Genomic DNA, 18686 nt, shown 5'->3' with positions numbered 1-18686 from the left:
GGGTTTGGATGCCAATTACCCGTTCCCTAGAATTTGCCCGTAATTGACTATGCCCCACAATAGGTAACTCTGGAAGAGACAGGCAGTCTCTAGTGTGGTTCTGCTGCCTGTCGATTGGACCTTGCACGAAGCCCCGCCTCATCAACTCAGTCCAGGGCGGCAGTTGGGCCGGCGCCGGTGAGTGGCGGCCTTAGCTCCGCCCCGGCCGTCCGCTGCGCTGCCTGGGTCGGCGCCGTTTACAGTTGAGAGATGGCGGCCGCCGCAGGTAGATCGCTGCTGCTGCTCCTCTCCTCCCGGGGTGGCGGCGGCGGGGGCGCCGGCGGCTGCGGAGCGCTGACTGCGGGCTGCTTCCCTGCTCTGGGCGTCAGCCGCCACCGGCAGCAGCAGCACCACCGGACGGTGAGCGAGCGCGCCTGGCGGCTCCGGGGAGGGCGGGGCGGTGCTGGCGTGTGGGAGCCGCCGGCAGGCAGGCCGCCGGGGCAGCGGGCGAGTTCCCTCAACTCGCGGCCGCTCCCGAGGTTGCCGGGCACCGAGGAGCCGCCGTGCCCTTCAGGCGCCTGCGGCGGCAACCAGGAATAAAAGAAGGGCGGAGGAAGCCGGGAGGAGGAGGAGGAGGGGCGACGGCTGGGATGTCCCCGCAGGACCGGGGACACCAGGGCGGGGAAGGGAAGGGACTTGAACCTCTCCCCGACCCGCCCCAATCTCGGTCCCTCCCTCTTTTTTCCTTAACAGCTCTGCTCCATTGCTCCCTAACTGAGCACTGTTCAAGTTGTCCCCTTTCCCTTCTCCTCCGGGCGGGTTGGGGTGTCCTGAGTTGCCGCGGCTGCCTTGTGTCTGTGTCAGGAGTGGCAGTGCCATGCTGCTGGGAACTGTCCCCCGGAGGGCAACCCTGAACCCCAGCGGGGCTGCTCCCTCGTTCTCTTCTCGGCCCTATGTGAACCGGCAAGGCGGAAAATCAAACTTTATCCCTTTCTGTGACTTCCTGCTTGTGGGCATGGGGCACAGCACCCTTGCGATGGATACTGCATTGCTTCAGGAGGCAAGCTCCATCCTCTCAGGTCCTTAAAGGTCCTCGGTGGCCCTTTTGGAGGGCTGGTTTATAAGCTTGTGCTTGCCTGAAAAAGGAAGGGTGGGCAGCAGGCAGAGGGGAAGCGAATATGACAAGTTGTTCCCAGCGGCAGGGTTTTGGTGGTTGTATTAACCCGTTATTGCTGGCTTTCATTGGCTGGCAACGCACAGGAGTTTCTATTTGAACAGCTTTGGGGTGTGTGTATATTTCTTTTTAAGTTGCAAGAGATCAAGTTGACTTGGAATTCTTGATTTAACAAGTCAGCAGGTTATCTTTCTTTGGACTTTCTAGATCCATATTTTTGATCTGATCTGGCCAACTCCAAAAGAAAGAGTGTAGGTTTTATTTCCTAGGGCAAAGTTGTATAGTGTGGTAATGAGAAATCACTGCAGACTGCCTGATAGCAGAAACTAGTACCTTCAGCCCTCAACAAATACACCCACCTGTCTTCTTGTTCTGATCACATGGCTCTTGAGAGGAAACTGAACTGGCGGTTTTTAGAGGATACCCTAAGACTGTTGACAGCATAAAATTAGGTGTCTGAAAGAGTAGTGAAAAGAACTAATGCTCTTTAAATGCAAGATGGTATTGTTATTGTTAGTCACAGATATGGACCCTCTCCTCCTCCTTGTGAGAAAATTGTACTTCATTTTGGCATACTGACATATTGCTTTGCTGAAGCTTTTGGGTGAGAGCCGAGCTTTCCACAGTTCAATTTAGATTTGCATGTTTCATAGCCTCCAGTTATATGTTTTGTTCATTTAAAAACATAAGGCCACCCAAAAATCTGATTGCATTCCCCTACCCCTCAAACTATTTAAAGACTTACCAAGTTGTCTTTGTCTCTGTATTTTGATAATATATTCGACTTTGCAGTTGTTTTTTAGACTATTTGGGTGTGGTGTTCATTTAGCGTTTTGAAATTTGTGCCTTGTGTATTTTCCACTATGCGAGTCTGTCAGGCTGTGAGTGCCTTGCTTGTGCAGGTACTTCATGAAAGTGTTTTTCTGTGCTATTCTGGTGTGGGTAAAAGTGATGTGCCAAATTTGAGCTGAAAGCACAACTAAATGAAGTGTTATTTCTGATGGGCGGAAGTGTTGTAAGAATGGTGACTTGAAAATGAACTTAGCATTGTAAGATTTTGAAAAAAGTTGTGCCTGATTATTTAAAATATGTAAAGTTATTTTTTTTCTTTTTCTATGATTGCTCCAAAGCTATCATGTGTACTGCTGTCTCCATCTATTATTTTTTGATTCCTCACAAGGCTCAAAATTTGAAAGATATCTCTTAGAGACCTATTTAATTCTTGACATTTTATGCCTGAAATTGAGATCCAGAAAGGGGAGAGATGTGGCCAAGATTATATGGGGAATATACAACGGTTTTAGGACTCTGATCCACTCCAGATATTTCTTTCCCTCTTATTGTATTCTTTTGATTATAAAGTGCAGTTGCTCCTTCACATCTTTCTCCTTCCTTTTAAAACTTACTACTGCTTGTTATGAAAGTACTGGTATTTCAAAACCCCATGAATGAGAATTCTCCTCTGTTGGTTTGAGGCACGTGTATTAGGCAATATAGAACAAACAACTTGCTCTTATAAAGGTCCCTGAGAAGAGGCTGAGGTTGAGTCTTGTGTGGGTGACATCCGGCGCGTGTGCAGCAGATGGCACTCTGCATTGGACAGATCACAAGTCCTGCTTGTGCCACTTTTGTTCTGCTGTAGTAAGTCTGGTAAATTAGAGTCAATTTAATTAATCAGTATAAATAACCAGTTATAGTACTGGTTGAGTTTTTGCTTGAGAGGCATGTTTTTGAATCTGTTCCAGATTTGAAGAACAAGCCCAGAGCAATGCAGTTCAGCTAATATAGGTAAAAGTGGTTGTGAAGTTATGAAACCGAACTTGGCCTCCTCCCCCCCGACATCCCCCTCCCTTCACCGCCCCCCCCCCCCCCCCCCCATTAAACCATTGTTCAACTGAGTAAATGGGAGAAAAGCTGCAGGGGCTTAGTCAGTAGTTGTAGCACCATCTAGTGTAATTTTTTCCTTTTCTGTGTGAAGAGCCTGTTATTGCTTTCCAGCCTGTGGCTGTAATGAAGACTGATCTTAAATATTTGTTGCATGTCTTTCTGTGCAGTTAGTGAAGGTGGCTGTTTTCAAGGATGATTCTTTGAAGGGAACTGCCTTTCACTGTGGGTTGTGTAATTTCTTTGCTCCATCTGTCTCATCTCTGATTATGATAGCCTGAATGTTGGCATTTCCTAGTGGTCAACGGCTATGCTGAATTACTAAATCTCTTAAGTCTGTCGTTATACTGTTACGGATCATGGCTGTCCCTTTCTGCTTTACACATTGTAGTTCTTTGGCAGTGATATCATTTCAGTTTAACCTGAGAAAGCTTTTTATTTTGTTTTCTTTTAACCTAGAAGTTTTAAGAGAGTAATGTAACCTTAAGAGAGGTTACATTGCCTGACACGGAGACAAGTCCCAGTTCTTTAATTGGGATCCTTATGAACTGGCTGAGTCTTACCTTGCCAGATCCACTCAGCACAAATACTCCACTGTACTTAAACCAGCGTCTCATATATCCATACTAAATGTTTATGCGGTTTTTGTAGTGGAATTTTAGTCTTAATCACTCCTCTATCTTCTAAGGTCCATTTTATGTGAGAGACTGGGACCTGTGACTCCTCTTTGAACCTAACTTCCTCACTTTACAGATGAGAAAACAGACCTAATGGGAACCAAGGGAAGTGACTTGTTCCGTTTGTGGTTAATGACATCTGGGATAAAAATTCTTTAAAAACATTTTTTTTTGAAGTTTTTATTTTGTATTGGGGTATAGTCAATTAACAAACAATGTTGTGATAGTTTCAGGTGAATGGTGAAGAGACTTAGCCATACATGTGCATGCATCCCTTCTCCCCCAAACTCCCCTCCTATCCAACCTGTCACATAACATTGAGCAGAGTTCCATGTGCTATATAGTAGGTCCCTGTTGGTTACCTGTTTTAAATGTAGGAGTGTATACATGTCCATGGAGAAGCCAATGGCACCCCACTCCAGTACTCTTGCCTGGAAAATCCCATGGACGAAGGAGCCTGGTGGGCTGTAGTCCATGGGGTAGCTAAGAGTCAGACATGACCGAGCGTCTTCACTTTCACTTTTCACTTTCATGAAACGGCAACCCACTCCAGTGATCTTGCCTGGAGAATCCCAGGGACGGGGGAGCCTGGTGGGCTGCCGTCTATGGGGTCGCACAGAGTCGGACACGACTGAAGCGATTTAGCGGCAGCAGCAGCAGCAGCAGCAGCATACATGTCCATGGGATAAAAATGCTTTTAAATAGAGGTGGATTCAAGGAGCAATCCTAGTCTGAATCTTGTGTGTTTCCTAGCTTTTAACCCCTTCCCATTGTTCTGTTCTGTCTTCTCTGAATGCTGGTAGGATTTATTATTTTCAGGATACAGATTGACTCTGGCTTGTTCTCTAAATGTTTCATTTGTGGATGTCTTATCTTTCTGGGCAAAGATTGTGTATCTTGTTTCCTTTTAGTCCCTCATGGACTCCAGAGCAGTGCTAGATACATAGATAACAAATACACACCCTTTTGTCTGCTTGCCAGTGAAAAGGTGTGCTCTGCCACGCCCCCTCCCCCAACCTTGACTTGTTTAATGACTTATTGCTTAGGTAACCATATTTGGTTAATTTGGGTAATTGCTTTAAGTTTGTTATTGTCAATGCTGTCCTTGGTTATATATTACACTTGTTTATGGAGAGTTGGACTGTAAAGAAGGCTGAGCGCCGAAGAATTGATGCTTTTGAACTGTGGTGTTGGAGAAGACTCTTGAGAGTCCCTTGGACTGCAAGGAGATCCAACCAGTCCATTCTGAAGGAGATCAGCCCTGGGATTTCTTTGGAAGGAATGATGCTAAAGGTGAAACTCCAGTACTTTGGCCACCTTATGCGAAGAGTTGACTCATTGGAAAAGACTCTGATGCTGGGAGGGATTGTGGGCAGGAGGAGAAGGGGACAACAGAGGATGAGATGGCTGGATGGCATCACTGACTCGATGGACGTTGAGTCTGGGTGAACTCCGGGAGTTGGTGATGGACAGGGAGGCCTGGCGTGCTGCAATTCATGGGGTCGCAAAGAGTAGGACACGACTGAGCGACTGAACTGAACTGGACTGATGGTGGACTAGTAAAGGAGAGTTGGTAACATTGTATTAGGTCTACTGGGGGGTGGGGGGGGTACAAACTTTCTATCCAAAGTAAAAGAAATACCCAGATTATTAGAAATATATGTTTGAATCAGAGTCTAGATTTATTGTTGTTTTAGAGGACTAAAATACTAAGATTTTGAGGGTTCTGGATAAATATGCTTAGAGCAGACTTATTAAGGAAACTTTATTTTAAAATCTTGTTTATTTTGAGCCCCAAAGATAGTTGGAGGAGTAAATTTGGATTTAGTCAACAAACTCTGATTAATTGAACTTTTCTAAGTCTCAAGGGGTTCTATTTTATGCTTTATGGAACTCTGCTCCAAGAGGGAATCTAAATAGAAAGGCAGCATCAAGAATGGCGTATGACAAAGACAACAACTTGAATGTGAATTCGTTTGGTTTTGGGGCTTCCTCCTGTTTGAAAGTGCGATCAAGGAGTGGTTATGGTCTTCCATAGTAGCACTTCGCTGATACCATTTTCTCAATAACTCCTGAGATGTAGGTTTTTATTTCTTTTTATATTCTGGCTTTGTGCTTTGTGGGTTTTCTTAAATAATTACTGTTTGTTTTCCTGTAATTAAGGAGATAATTACCTTTTAAGATCTCAAGATAACCACTCAGTATAGAAGTGAAGTGAAGTGAAATCGCTCAGTTGTGTCCGATTCTTTGCGACCCCGTGGACTGTAGCCTACCAGGCTTCTCCGTCTATGGGATTCTCCAGGCAAGAAAACTGGAGTGGGTTACCATTTGCTTCTCCAGGGGATCTTCCCGACCCAGGGATCAAACCCAGGTCTCCCGAATTGGAGGCAGACGCTTTAACCTCTGAGCCACCAGGGAAGCCCACTCAGTATAGAGGAATCCTCTAATCTTTATTTGACTGATTGATACAGTACAGGAACAACATGTTACAGGAAGATGTTACTGTGGAAGACATGTACCTAAAAGAGTCCTAGAATTTAGAGCTTGACAAGACTGTAGGTAAAGGAAAGGAACTTTTATTTCCTTGGTACCTAACAAGTTACTACAGAGCTGATAATGGCTAACACATCTGCTAATTTTCCCATTCAGTTTTTTCCCCCTTGAAATTATATAATTCTGTTTCATTCTAAAAATGATTAAGCTGAGACTGGTTTTTGAAAGTGAATTGGGGTCAAATTCTTCCAGCAAGACCCTAAAGTCAAACTGAATTTTGGTTACTCCCTGATTTAGATTAAGCTTGATGACATCTGGTTAAAAAAAACCTGTCCTCTGCAGCTGAACACAAATGGAAAATGATCCATTTATTTCACTGCACTTTGTTAAATGCTTGCAGTGAGACAGCTTGTGTAAAAATCAAAGGTGACTTCAAGCAAAGTAGTTTTAATAAGCTTAGTGAATTCTTGACCCATAAACCATGTACAGGCTCGAATTTTTTTTATTGGTAAAAGCATAACTTGGTAAATTACATCACTAACTGGCTTTACTAGCATACTAAAACTGAACTTTTTCTACTTCAGTTCTGGAATAATTGGTTAATACGACATTGCATTTTGACATCTGTTAAAAATAAGAGTCTTTCTACAAGTCCTTTGATGATGTTAATAATACTTATTAATCCAAAAGGGTGAAATGTTTACCTTTTATGCTTTGTTACTAAAGTTTTCAGTTTGTACATATTTTTTCTTATTATTGTCCACTTTCTTTTGGTGAGAGCACTTGTAATAATCACCAGAAAACTGCTGAGCAGAGCCCATTGGGTGTATGATGCTATCCAGAGGGTAGTCTCAAATGTTCAGTCCTGAGTTTACTATCTTACAGGTTGCAAGATGTTTAAAATTTCTTTTTTGCCTTCTAAGACTGGCCCACTTTGTACTTCTTACCTATGGTAAATGATGTTACAGGAAGTTTAAGAGTATTAATGCAACTGATAGTTTATAAAATAACAGGAGAGCAAATAGGTTAGCTGAACTACCTGGCCTTTAAAGATAGAGGGGTAGATATAGAAGAAAGCATTTCAGAGTTAAAGGCATTGTGTTTCCATGTTTAATTCTTACCATAACCCTATGAAAGGTATTATTGTGCTAGTTTTATAGATAAGGAAATTGAGGATGAAATAGATTAATTTCTTCTTTTCGTTTCATAAACTGTTTTAATGATAGGGATGCAAAGATGAACAAATGTTTTGGAGCTGAGATGTAAGCCTGAGTCTGGCTGAAATTAAAGCTGTAGCATGCTGGTTGTCAGTGTGGGTCTTCCTTCCTTTTCAGGGTCTGCTCCTTCAGTTTTGTTTCTCAAGCATCTGCTGCAGTTTCTTCCAAGAGATCTTATCCCTCCCATTGGCTACATTTCTTAAATCTTTTTTTTTTTACTCTCCCCACCAGATTTTAGCTGATAAAGGTCTAAGGTATTGCTCCTCAAGCCGCCCCCACCACGCCCCCTGCCCGAGATCTTTGAAATTCAGTTTGAGATTCTAAAAAGTGCCACCCAGTAAACCTGGTAATAGCTGAGCATTGCTTCCTTATCAAACACTTACAACATTGTGTAGTGTACTCCATAACAACCCTTCAGGCAAAATACTGTCCCCATTGTACAAATGAGAAAATAAAGACCTAGAAAGATGAATAACCTAGAGTCATTCAGAGAATATCTGTGGAACACCTACTCTCTGTGAGACACTGCTGGTAAAGAGACATGTTTCTCTTGTGGTTCTAAGGGTTCACAGCCTGGCCAGGAGACCTTCATAAACAAGACTGCAGCTGGCTATGCTCTTTCTTTTTTCCCCTGTAGAGACTCAGTGGGAACACTGAGAGCTACCAAAGGATGTTAGGAAAGCCTTTAAGTGGGGAGACCTTGCTTGAGCTGAAATATGAGGAAATATAATGTGTGGGGGGCTGAAAAGGTCGATTCATATTTAAGGCAGCAGTGGTATCTAACATGACAGTGTGAGGGGTACAATGTACTTGAGAAACAGCCAGTCATTTGTTAGAATTGGAGTTTGGGTAAGAACAGCTGGAGATTAAGTTGGACAGTAGTAGTGATACCAATAATAAAATGTATCAAGTGCACCATGTCCCAAGCACTATACAGTCTCACTTAATTCTTGTGACACCCTATGAGCAGGTACTGCTATTATCCTTGTTTTACAGATAGTGAAACTGAGTTGCATCAGGCTGATTGAGTGATTTGCCCAGAATCACAGTCAGTCAGTGACACACAGCTAGTAAATGACTCGCCCAGGATAACACAGCTAGTGAGTGGCATAGCTAGTGTGTAAACCCACGTAGTCTGGCTCCAGAGCCTGTCTCTTAACCGCTTGCTATGATAAAGGATCAGATTGTGAAAGAACCTGCGAAGGAGCTGAAATTTTATTAAGTCAGCATTTTTTTAAAAAACTCAACCCACAGTAGAAATAACTTTTGTATTTTGATTGAGTATATGCATGTGTGCATAAAACTGGGAAAGGTCTCATGCTACAATATTTTTACTAAGTATAAGGCATGTACAGTTTCTATTCTGTTTTCTTAAGGAAATTCTGGTTGAGACCCATTTAAACTGATTGTGCAGTTTAAGCTACAGTTTGCAGAAATGCTACTTGTCAAATAGGTGAGCAAGGGAAGAATTTCAAGCAGTTGAATCATGGTTAGGTTCTGCTTTTAGGTTCACACCGGCATCAGTGTGCGGACTTCGTTGGAGAGGCTGGGGCTGGAAAGACAACAGACACAAGTAGAACATCTTAATTGACCAGGCAAAAGGTGTCTAAACTAGGACAGTAGCATTGAGGATAGAGAACAAGAGAACAGAGAGAAGGGAGGTTTAGGAAGTAGAGTTGATAAGACTTGACTGGCTGTGGACTGCTGATAGGACTTGGCTGTGGGCTGTTACTCAGCTAGTAAGTACTAGGTAGAAAGGCAGCCTTTCTGACTGTATTACTCAAGTACAGAAATTTTATTTTTTGACCTTTTCTGTGAGTTTCTTTTTATTGTCATGTTGAGTATGTTTCTTTGTTGTTTTTTCTACACCTCTGCTTTTGTATTAAAAAAACTGGTTTAATTATTTTTAAATTATTAAAAAATTTATATATAAAATCAGATATCCACATTATCCCTATTCCTGCCTCCCTACCTGTACCGCATAATATCAAAATCTGGAAGATTTGCATAGCAGTATGAAAAAGTTCACATAGCATGATAAGCATTCAGCAGATCTTGTTGAAAGAATATGTTCTGTGTATTATACTCTGCCAAAGCAGAAACTCTTAACATGTTCATTAACTAGATGAATACTTTTGAGTAATTTTATTGGGCTTTGTTCCCTTTAACTTTCCATTTCTGTGATATTTGATTTCCTTTAGGAAATATTAAGCATTAAGTATGATTAAGCATTAAATACCAATTTTAAGTATGAGGATCTTATCTTTTAAAAAACAAATAAGCAAACAAAACTAGCTATTCCTAAGCATGAAATCTTTTCTTAGTGAAATTTTAGCAGTCTTCTTTCTCATATTATGAATGTAGTCTTCTTTCTCATATTATGAATTTCTCTGAGAAATTCATAATATGAGAAATTGGAGTGGCAGAAGTAGTAGGAATATATATGTATTATCCCTCAGTGTTGCAAGTGTAGTGATATATACACACACACACTCACACACACACATATATGTTGTTGTTGTTGTTCACTTGCTAAGTCGTGTCCGACTCTTTGCGACCCCATGAACTGCAGCACGCCAGACTTCCGTGTCCTTCACCATCTCCCGGAGTTTACTCAAACCCACGTCCACTGAGTCAGTGATGCCATCCAGCCATCTCATCCTCTGTTGGCCCTTCTCCTTCTGCCTTCTGTCTTTCCCAGCATCAGGGTCTTTTCAAATGAGTCAACTCTTCACCTTAGATGGCCAAAATATTGGAGCTTCAACATCAGTCCTTCCAATGAATATTCAGAGTTGATTTCCTTTAAGATTGATTCGTTTGATCTTTTTGCTGTCCAAGGGACTTTGCAGATTCTTCTCCAAAGATGCTTTCCACAGTTTGAAAGCATCAATTCTTTGGCGCTGAGCCTTTATGTAGGGTTGAGAACAAGTTATTTGAAATGATTTCTCTAACATTTTAATTGACTAGGACCTTACTGGCTTTCTTACTGGAGAGCACATATTCTTTGGTCTTCTAGGTTTTATTATAATACAAAGGTAAATATTTACTTTACAATTATGACAATTTTTTAGAGGCATTAGTGTATCTGCTCTACCAGAAAAGATTGTATTTGCGGTGTAGTTGATGAACGTTTTGAAATCTTATGGGAGCAAATAATAGTTGTACCATCACAGAATTTATTATTAATAGTTCTCTGGGATGGTTAAACAAATGAAAAGATGGAAGTGCTAAGAGTGTGTATGTATTTGTGTGTGTGTGTGTTTCCCAGTCACCAAAATAAGAAGTAATTGAAGAGAATTATGTGCTATGTGGTATAATGGAGTTAGGGGTCTGGGCTCTGCTGCTTTCTCTTCCATAACTTGCTGTTTGACTTTGAGTGAGTGGCATAACCTCTTTGATCCTATTATTTTTGTCAGTTCAATACGGATGCTTGGTCAGGTGAACCTAAAAAGTTCTTTAATTCTAATTTATCATTTTTATGTAACACGACAAGCAATTTTTATGTTATTTCATTGGCTAGCTTGTATAAAATCAGTAACTGATGGTTATATGTTTACTTATTCTCACAAGAGCAAAGGGCTTGAAGTGACAAAAAAAGAGCCTTCCAATTCCTTTTCAGGACAGTTTGCATAATTACTTCTGACATCTTGATGAACAATTTACCCTACGTTCCTCTTAATTCATTAAGCCTTTGTTTCCATCTTTCTTTTTTCTTCTTCTTCTAATTCAAACTGCTGAGGGAGTTGGAAAAGAGGTAAAGATATGGTGGGAAATTCAGAGTTGGAGAGAAGGGAGGAGGAAAAAAGCAGTTAATGATGGTGTGTTGTGAGACAGGACTGTGCTAATCATTCATGAATTCTGAGTTGTGACCTGCCAGACTGGAACAGAAAATGTTTCTTTGATTTTATACTACAGGAATCCCCAGTGTGAAAATCTTAACAAGTGGTTAGTTGTTCATAGTAGTCTGGTCTTCCAAACCCTGTGAACTGAGTCTACTACAGTGTCGTGAATGTAGACATTCAGTCAGTGTTGGACAAATGAGTCAGTGAGTTAAAAAGTCCTAGGGACCATTGTCCGACTCCTTCAACCTGGTATATCATCTTGTTCCCTGTGCCTTGATTCTACAGATGGAAATCATAGAGCTATCAAGAAGGAATGACTTTGCTTCAGACAGCAGCTGATAATCTTAAAAGACTTCACAGGTTGTGCTGAAACAAGCATGGCTATGTGCAATGTTAAGTAAAAAGAGTAATGGAAAAAAAAGAATGTACGCTATAGGTAATTTAAGAAATTGACACAGTGACATCTACCTGGGAGGTATTTGGAGCAAGTGAAGGAGAATAGAGAAGAGTGAAGGGCTGGGCACTGCTGAAAAGAGAAAGGAACTATTTGAACGAGGTGCTGCCAACTCTATATTCCCTACTGATACATATTTCCAAAGATGACAGGTTTTTGGAGGTGTTTATTTTGGAACAAATCTTCTGTATTTCCATCTACCCCCACTGTATCCTGTATCTTGTACTGCCAGAATTCTGCTAGCTGCTAGGGCTGTGGCAAGTGGCCAAGTGTGATAAAAACCTATTTTTCACTTTAAAACAGATTATAGCTGTCAGAATACTTTAAAGAAGTGTTTAAAGATGGAATGAAGTGGAAGTAGTAAAAAGCAAGTGAGAAAATGGAAAGTTTTTGGTTTGGTTTTGATGGAATTACATTTCTTTCGTAAACAGAAGAATACCAGCTAATGTCTGTCCCTGTCTCTTTCTTACTACCTCTCTTTCCGTGATCTTTGAATGCTAAGGACAGAAGCTGCTGAGTAGACAGGAAAAAATGAGTTTTCTGATCACAAAGAGGTAATAGTGATTTTGTTGTTGTTTTTGTTTTTGAGGGGATCCCAAGGGTATACTCTGTCTGAATGTCTCATCTATATGCATGTTAGTAATTGGGTTTTGTTTTCTTATTTTGTTCTCGTTAACCCCCCAAAATATGAAATTTATTTTTTTCCATTTCTAGCTCTGACTTAAGCATCAAAACAAAATGTTATCCAAGCACAATTGAGATGGTAGAACAGAATTGTAGTATATACGATGTTACAAAATTTTGGAATGTTCATTTATTAAATGGAGACTTGAACTCAGTACTTTCTTTAATTTTAATATCTCATCCTGTGTTAGTAGTTGATTCAGAAGGAAATAGAGTTCATAGCTTGGCCAACTGCCACAAAGTCCAGTGAGCTTTAGATACATAATGGCTCTCTTTTTAATGATTACTAGAGCTTTCAGCAGTTAAAGGGGGGAAATGAAAGGAAACTATGTGTAATAGATTTCTTGCCTAAAACGAATACTCTTGGTAAGATTAAAAGTAGAGACAGGCTGAGGCTCTGAGATATGGATCTGGAAGGTTACATCACAGCCAGCATCAGAAAGTAGCAGCACTAGCAGAAGAAAAAAGATAACTACTGAGGATCAGGCTCTCAAAGAAGCCCGCTTGGAAAGGCCATACTGACAGCTGAGGGTGGTGGTTTTCTGGTGCTGGGGGTGGGGAAGTGGATGTCCTTCATAAAGAATTTTGTTGTTCGTCAAACATATAAAGGGAAAAGTCTTTTTTTAAATTATGAAGTATGTAATGTCTATAAAAACAAGTAGAATAATGTATTTCTTTTAGCTTAAGAAATAATACAATTATAATTGCTACCCCAGGTTGCCTTCCTCAGGCCTATTTCCTCTCCTCTTTGCCAAACACTCTCCAGTTTGATGTTTCCCTTGTATATGTTTATGCCATATAGCTCATACAACATTGTAAACATGTTTTAAGTCTTATTTAGAAGATATTACATTGGATATATCCTTATATAATTTGTTCTTTTTTGCTTAAAACTTAAATTGTGTAGTTGATACCTTTGGTTCTGACTCATTCATTTTTAGCTGGGGGGTGTTTCATTCTCTGTTGCACATATTTATCCATTTTCCTGTTAACTGAAAACCTTTTTAGCTGAACATTTTAGGGGGATAGGAAAGAGAAATATGTCATTTTAAAAGTCAGATTAGGAATGTTGTTTTGACTTTCAAAAAGGCCAATTCCTTTTTTGGTGTGGAATGTCCTCATTTATCATTTTTCTGGGAAAGCCCTTTATACTTCCCAAGAGAAGGCAGAGACGAGTAATGTTTCATTACACAGATGAGCGTGTCTTATACAAAATGCAGAACAGCATCTGCTGTATTACAGTGAACTCATAAGGGACTGAGATGCAGCAAAAGCTTGGTTAATTCTATTAAAATTCTCAGATTTTTCAAGTGCAGGCAAGCTGTGGATAGAAACTTGTTGGTATTTAGTCATTATTTCTTTTCTGTGTGTTTGGAGTAATTTGTATTTTAAAGCTATATGCTTTGTTTTGTAAAAAGATATGTCTGTTATGTGGTAAAAAATAAACCAAAAACCGATTCTTGGATTGTGTCATGGTTTTGATGCAGTAAAGGAAAAACAAAGTGTGGGACTGAGGGGAGGTACTTCTTTCTGAGGCAGGCAGGTGGTGTGAAATAAATAATTGTATTAATAATATATGTGTTTACATATATACGTGTTATGTATGTATGTCAGTGTGTATTCTTTCTTTGTAGTCATTAATTTAAAAAACCAATCTCTGAGCAATATGTTTTCTTGCCAGTCTCCTGTAGTCTTTGATTTGCAATATCTTTCATATGGTGGGCTGAACAGTTTTGCAGAATACACAGTACAGAACTCCATTCAGGCTGTACCTCCAAGTGATTTGCTGTAGCGCATTAACCAGAAATGCTGATGCAGTGAGGGAAACACCAATAAACGGGATGCTTTCCAGGGCCTGGAGCTGAGGCAAAGCAAACACAAGCCAAAATTAAGAAGAAAACATTAGTTAAGCACCCAAGATGTAGTCTGGCCAGAGTTGCTATTAACAGTGAATATTCCATTCTAATTAAATTAATTGAGGCCTGGGTAGTTTGAATCACCAGACTGTCCATTAAAAAAGTGACCCAAATTTAAACATATTAGAATTAAGGGCTAGTGCAAGAATACTTTTTTGGCTATAATTTATTTAGATTGAAAGCTTAAATTATTTGCTTGTTTTTATTGGGTGGATTCTGATGCCTCAAGAATGAGTAAACTCAACTGCCTGTTTCTTTGGATTGTGGTTCTGAGGAAAAGCGTGCTGAATGGACCTGCAAGTAAAGGAGGTTTTTTTATTTTTTGCTAGTTTTGTTTTGATAGGACTGATTAGATGGGAGGAGAAGAGGGGATTGCGAATTCAGAATGATTGTTGTTTTTTCACTGTTGCTATTTTTCTTGCACATCACACTGTTTTTTTCCCCCACAAATTATTTCACCCATAAATAGTGTAGGATGGAGAGAGAAGATAGGTATGTAAACAGGCTTTTAAAAATTGTTCTTGGAACGTCCCCGGTGGCCCAGTGGTTAAGACTATGCATTTCCATTGCAGAGGGCGTGGATTTGACCCCTGATCAGGGAACTAGGATGCCACACAGCACGGCCAAAAAATAAGATAAGCTTATATTTAAAATAAATAAAAATAAAAATTACTCTTCTTGTTTTTCGATGATCTCTAATTAAATGGCCAAGAGTAAAGCATTTGAAAACATACTTTCTAAACCAGAGAGTTGTATGGATACGCAAATGAGTTGAATTTTTTTTTTTTAACTGTGCCAAAATTTCTTAAGTTTTATAAACTTGTTTCTGAAACTGGCGAAAGTTCCTGAGTGAACTTCGATAGGCTGACACCTCTATTTCTGGGAAACTCCTAAGTTTTTACTAATATTTCTTATTTCTGTATAGTTTATCACAGTTCTCTGTTTTTCAAATGCTAGAATGGTAGGGGTATGTGAAAAAAATTTCCCCTTAATACTATTTCTAAAAGTATTAATTTAAGAGTTGTTGCTTCAGATTCTCGCTATTTTTATTTCTCTTATGATTCTGTTTTTATTTTATTATTATTTCTCTATGATTCAATTTTATTTCTGAACGATTCAATACTTTCTCTGGGAAAAAAAGTGTATTTCAGAGTTTCTCATAACCAGTCTGGATTTAGTCTAGGTTATAATTCATTTTCTTTTAAAAGTGCTCTCTTGTCCTAAAGGATTGCTTGTAATAAGAATGACTTGAACTTTTCAGACTTCCTTTTCTTTTTCGGCATTAAAAGCTGAGGTACCCATGTCAGCAGGCTCAGGAGGGCCTCTCCTTTGACATTGACTTTACATTTTTCTATTCTTTTAGGTCTTTCGCTACCATTCCTACAGTGGTTGGCAAGATAATCGTTTCCACCTCACTCTCCATGTACCATGCCAGTGACAGCTGCTAGAGTGTGGAGCTGGTCTGTGGGAGTCAAGTAAGTGCCTTTTTTACTATTTGGCATGGTTTTTGCTTACTTTGCAAAGCCATGGAGAGGAACTCCTTAAGATTAGTTTTTAAAAAGGCACTTGCTTGATCCTTGTGGGCCGGCTCTTTGCTCCAGCCTGCTGTTGAATATCTGGTAGCTAACATGAAGCTGAATTTAGCAAGGTGACTAACACAGAAGGGAACATTTTTACTAGGATAGACCCTATAAGGATGATAAATACGATCTTGGCTTGATTAGACCATTTATACTGATGAAAAACCCCTGTCCCATCCCAGAATGAATCAAACTTCTAAATTAGTTCAAACAGTTCGTTACTCTGGCCTCCTGGAAATTTAATAGGTTATGGATGACTAAGGGTCTATTGTTCTAAACCAGCTGAGTTACATGGAAACAAAACAGCTCTCCCAGCAAAGCCAGTGACCTTGGCAGTTTTCTGAATTAATTTAGCTTACTATAAGGAAGAAGTGATTATTGGTGTTAATGAGATTTGGGTTTCTGTATTTGTTGCTAAAGTTGCTAAAACTTGGTATTTTACTTTTGCAGGTCACCTTGTAAATTTTGCCTATATAAATTAACACACCCCCTGTTATGTCATAACAACCATGTAAGGAAGAGTGTTTTCCTGCTCTGTCTTAGGTATTGGTGATGTGACCTGTTCACGCAGGGGAAACTTGAACATTCTCAGGTATGTGAAGATCCTGATTCATAAGCGTTTTTTCCCTGCAAACAAAACACAGTTTATTTCAGTGGAATAGTTTTACAAAATTGAACTTGTCAGTTGATTTTCTTGCCCCTGATATATAGAATAGGAACTGGCAAACTGTAACCAAGACCATTGCTTGTTTTTTATAAATAAAGTTTTATTGGAACACAGGCACATTTGTCATTTACATGTTGTCTATGACTGCTTTTGTATTAATAACATTTGAGTTGTGACAGAACCCACATGACCCACAAAGCCTAAAATAATTGGCTCTTTTAAGAAAAAGTTTGCTGATTTCTCCTACAAAAGAACCAAACTTCAAGTTGTACTTAGAGATAGACATGGTGTGACTACAGTTGAATTCATTAGGTTAGCTGAAAAGTGATAAAATTGAAGCTAGAAGCTAGGTCTCCGGCTTCCTTGCTCAGGGTTCCTTCTGCTAGGTCTTAAACCACATTAGAGCTACTTGTTTTCCCTACTAGCTGTAAGGCACAATCTTTTTTCCCTTATTTTCTGTGAAGTAAAAGCAAAAATTCAATGATTTAAACCACAAAGATATGATTTATTGGAGAATTGACCTTACTTGGAGTTTGGATGCTTTTATCGTTTGAAGGTAACTGGGGAATTGCTTCTTAATGAATCACTAAGTGCTTATAGTGTATACTCAAAAAAGGTTAGGTTAGTTGGATTGAAAAGAAGTCTAAGCCTGCATAATAATTTTATAGCTAGGAGCAAAACCAAAACTGGCACAGATAGAAAGCTTCCTTCATGTATTTGTGTGTCTAAGCTCACAGATAGCAGGATTGTATGTGTATGTATGTGTGTATGAGTGTCTAACAGCTCAAAGTGCATTTGGATTGTGTCCTAAGAAGAGTTTAGCAGGTGTACTACAATCTGTAGATTATGTTATGAGTTTTAAATGAAGTTTTAAAGATAAATTTTATTTTAAAACAGTTTTGGATTTACAGGAAAATGACTAAGATTATATATAGAATTCTCATAGATACCCCTTCCCCATTTTCCCTATTATTAACATCTTACATTAGTATGGTACATTTGTTATAATCAATGAATATATATATATATATAAAAATAAATAGTAATGAACCAGTGTTGATACATTATTATTAACTAATCCATGCTTTATTCAGATTCCCATAGTCTTTGCATAATATTCTTTTCCTGTTCTAGGATTAAATGAATTTTATTAGCATGTTCACTGATGTAGAAGGCATTTATATGACCACCTGAGTATTAAACTAGTTTTGAAGTCTTTCAGTTTCCAGGAGTATGATTAAATGAGTACAGGCTTAACTACTGCAGACTTCTGACTTGTAACATTTATATTCTGTAACTTGTCAAGAAAGTACTTACTTTTAATAGCAACGGCTCTTCAGTTTGTTCCTAAATTTTTAGTATCATCAATTCCAGAAAGGACAAGACAGACTTGGTTACTTCTGTTATTGTCATATGCAAAATTGCTGGTGAAAATATTCTAAAATAAATTGCTTTCTTTGGAAGCAGTGCAGATCAGCCATCCTACTTCAATATGTTTACCCTCCTAAAAGTATTTTTTTAAGTCAGCACCTTCTGATGAATCATTAATCATTCAAATTTCCTCAAAAAGACCTTAAACTATTTCTTCCTTAAAAATGTATGTTATTTACTAAAGTTAAACACATGTATGCTCTGTGACTCATCAGTTCCACTCCTAGATTTATATACAACAGAATTGTGTGCATGTAGTCACCAGAAGACATGAACAAAAACGTTCATAACAGGACTACTTGTAATAGTTCAAGCTGGAATTTTCCTAATGCCTATCAACAATAAAATGGGCAGATAGTTTTCTGGCATGATCACACAGTGAATGTTAAACATTGATCACGGTAAACAGAGAATAGCTATTTATAATAATATGTGAATTTTACAAATATAATAGTGTCTGGCAAAAGAAGCCAGGCACCAAACAGTATTCACTTACATATATCTCAAAAACAGATAGAACTGTGTGTGTCAGGAGACTGATTATCCTTGGTGGGGGTGGGGAAAGTGTTGGGATTGGGGTATGAAGGAGTTTCCTGAGGTGCCAGTGATGTTCTGTTTCTTCTTTTGAGTACTGGTTACATGGATGTGTTCATTTTGTGAAAATTCACCAAACATATATTTCTCTCTA

General features: G+C 39.3%; 1 protein-coding gene across 2 annotated transcripts in view; it reads left to right on the top strand.

The window, feature by feature from the left end:
* Nucleotides 1-240: 240 nt before the first annotated feature.
* Nucleotides 241-18686, top strand: part of MCU (mitochondrial calcium uniporter) — a 195715-nt gene continuing 177269 nt past the window's right edge. For both annotated transcript variants that reach the window (XM_086382115.1, XM_086382113.1), the window contains exon 1: nt 241-399. In XM_086382115.1, the coding sequence (XP_086238241.1) occupies nt 250-399 (150 nt within the window). In that variant the 5' untranslated portion in view covers nt 241-249. The remainder of the gene's footprint in view (nt 400-18686) is intronic.

This window comes from Bos grunniens, chromosome 28 (genome assembly GCF_055505025.1).
Source record: "Bos grunniens cultivar Pamir isolate PY7600 chromosome 28, Bosgru_T2T1.0, whole genome shotgun sequence".
NCBI lineage: Eukaryota > Metazoa > Chordata > Mammalia > Artiodactyla > Bovidae > Bos > Bos grunniens.
This window is presented reverse-complemented; position numbering and strand designations above follow the sequence as displayed.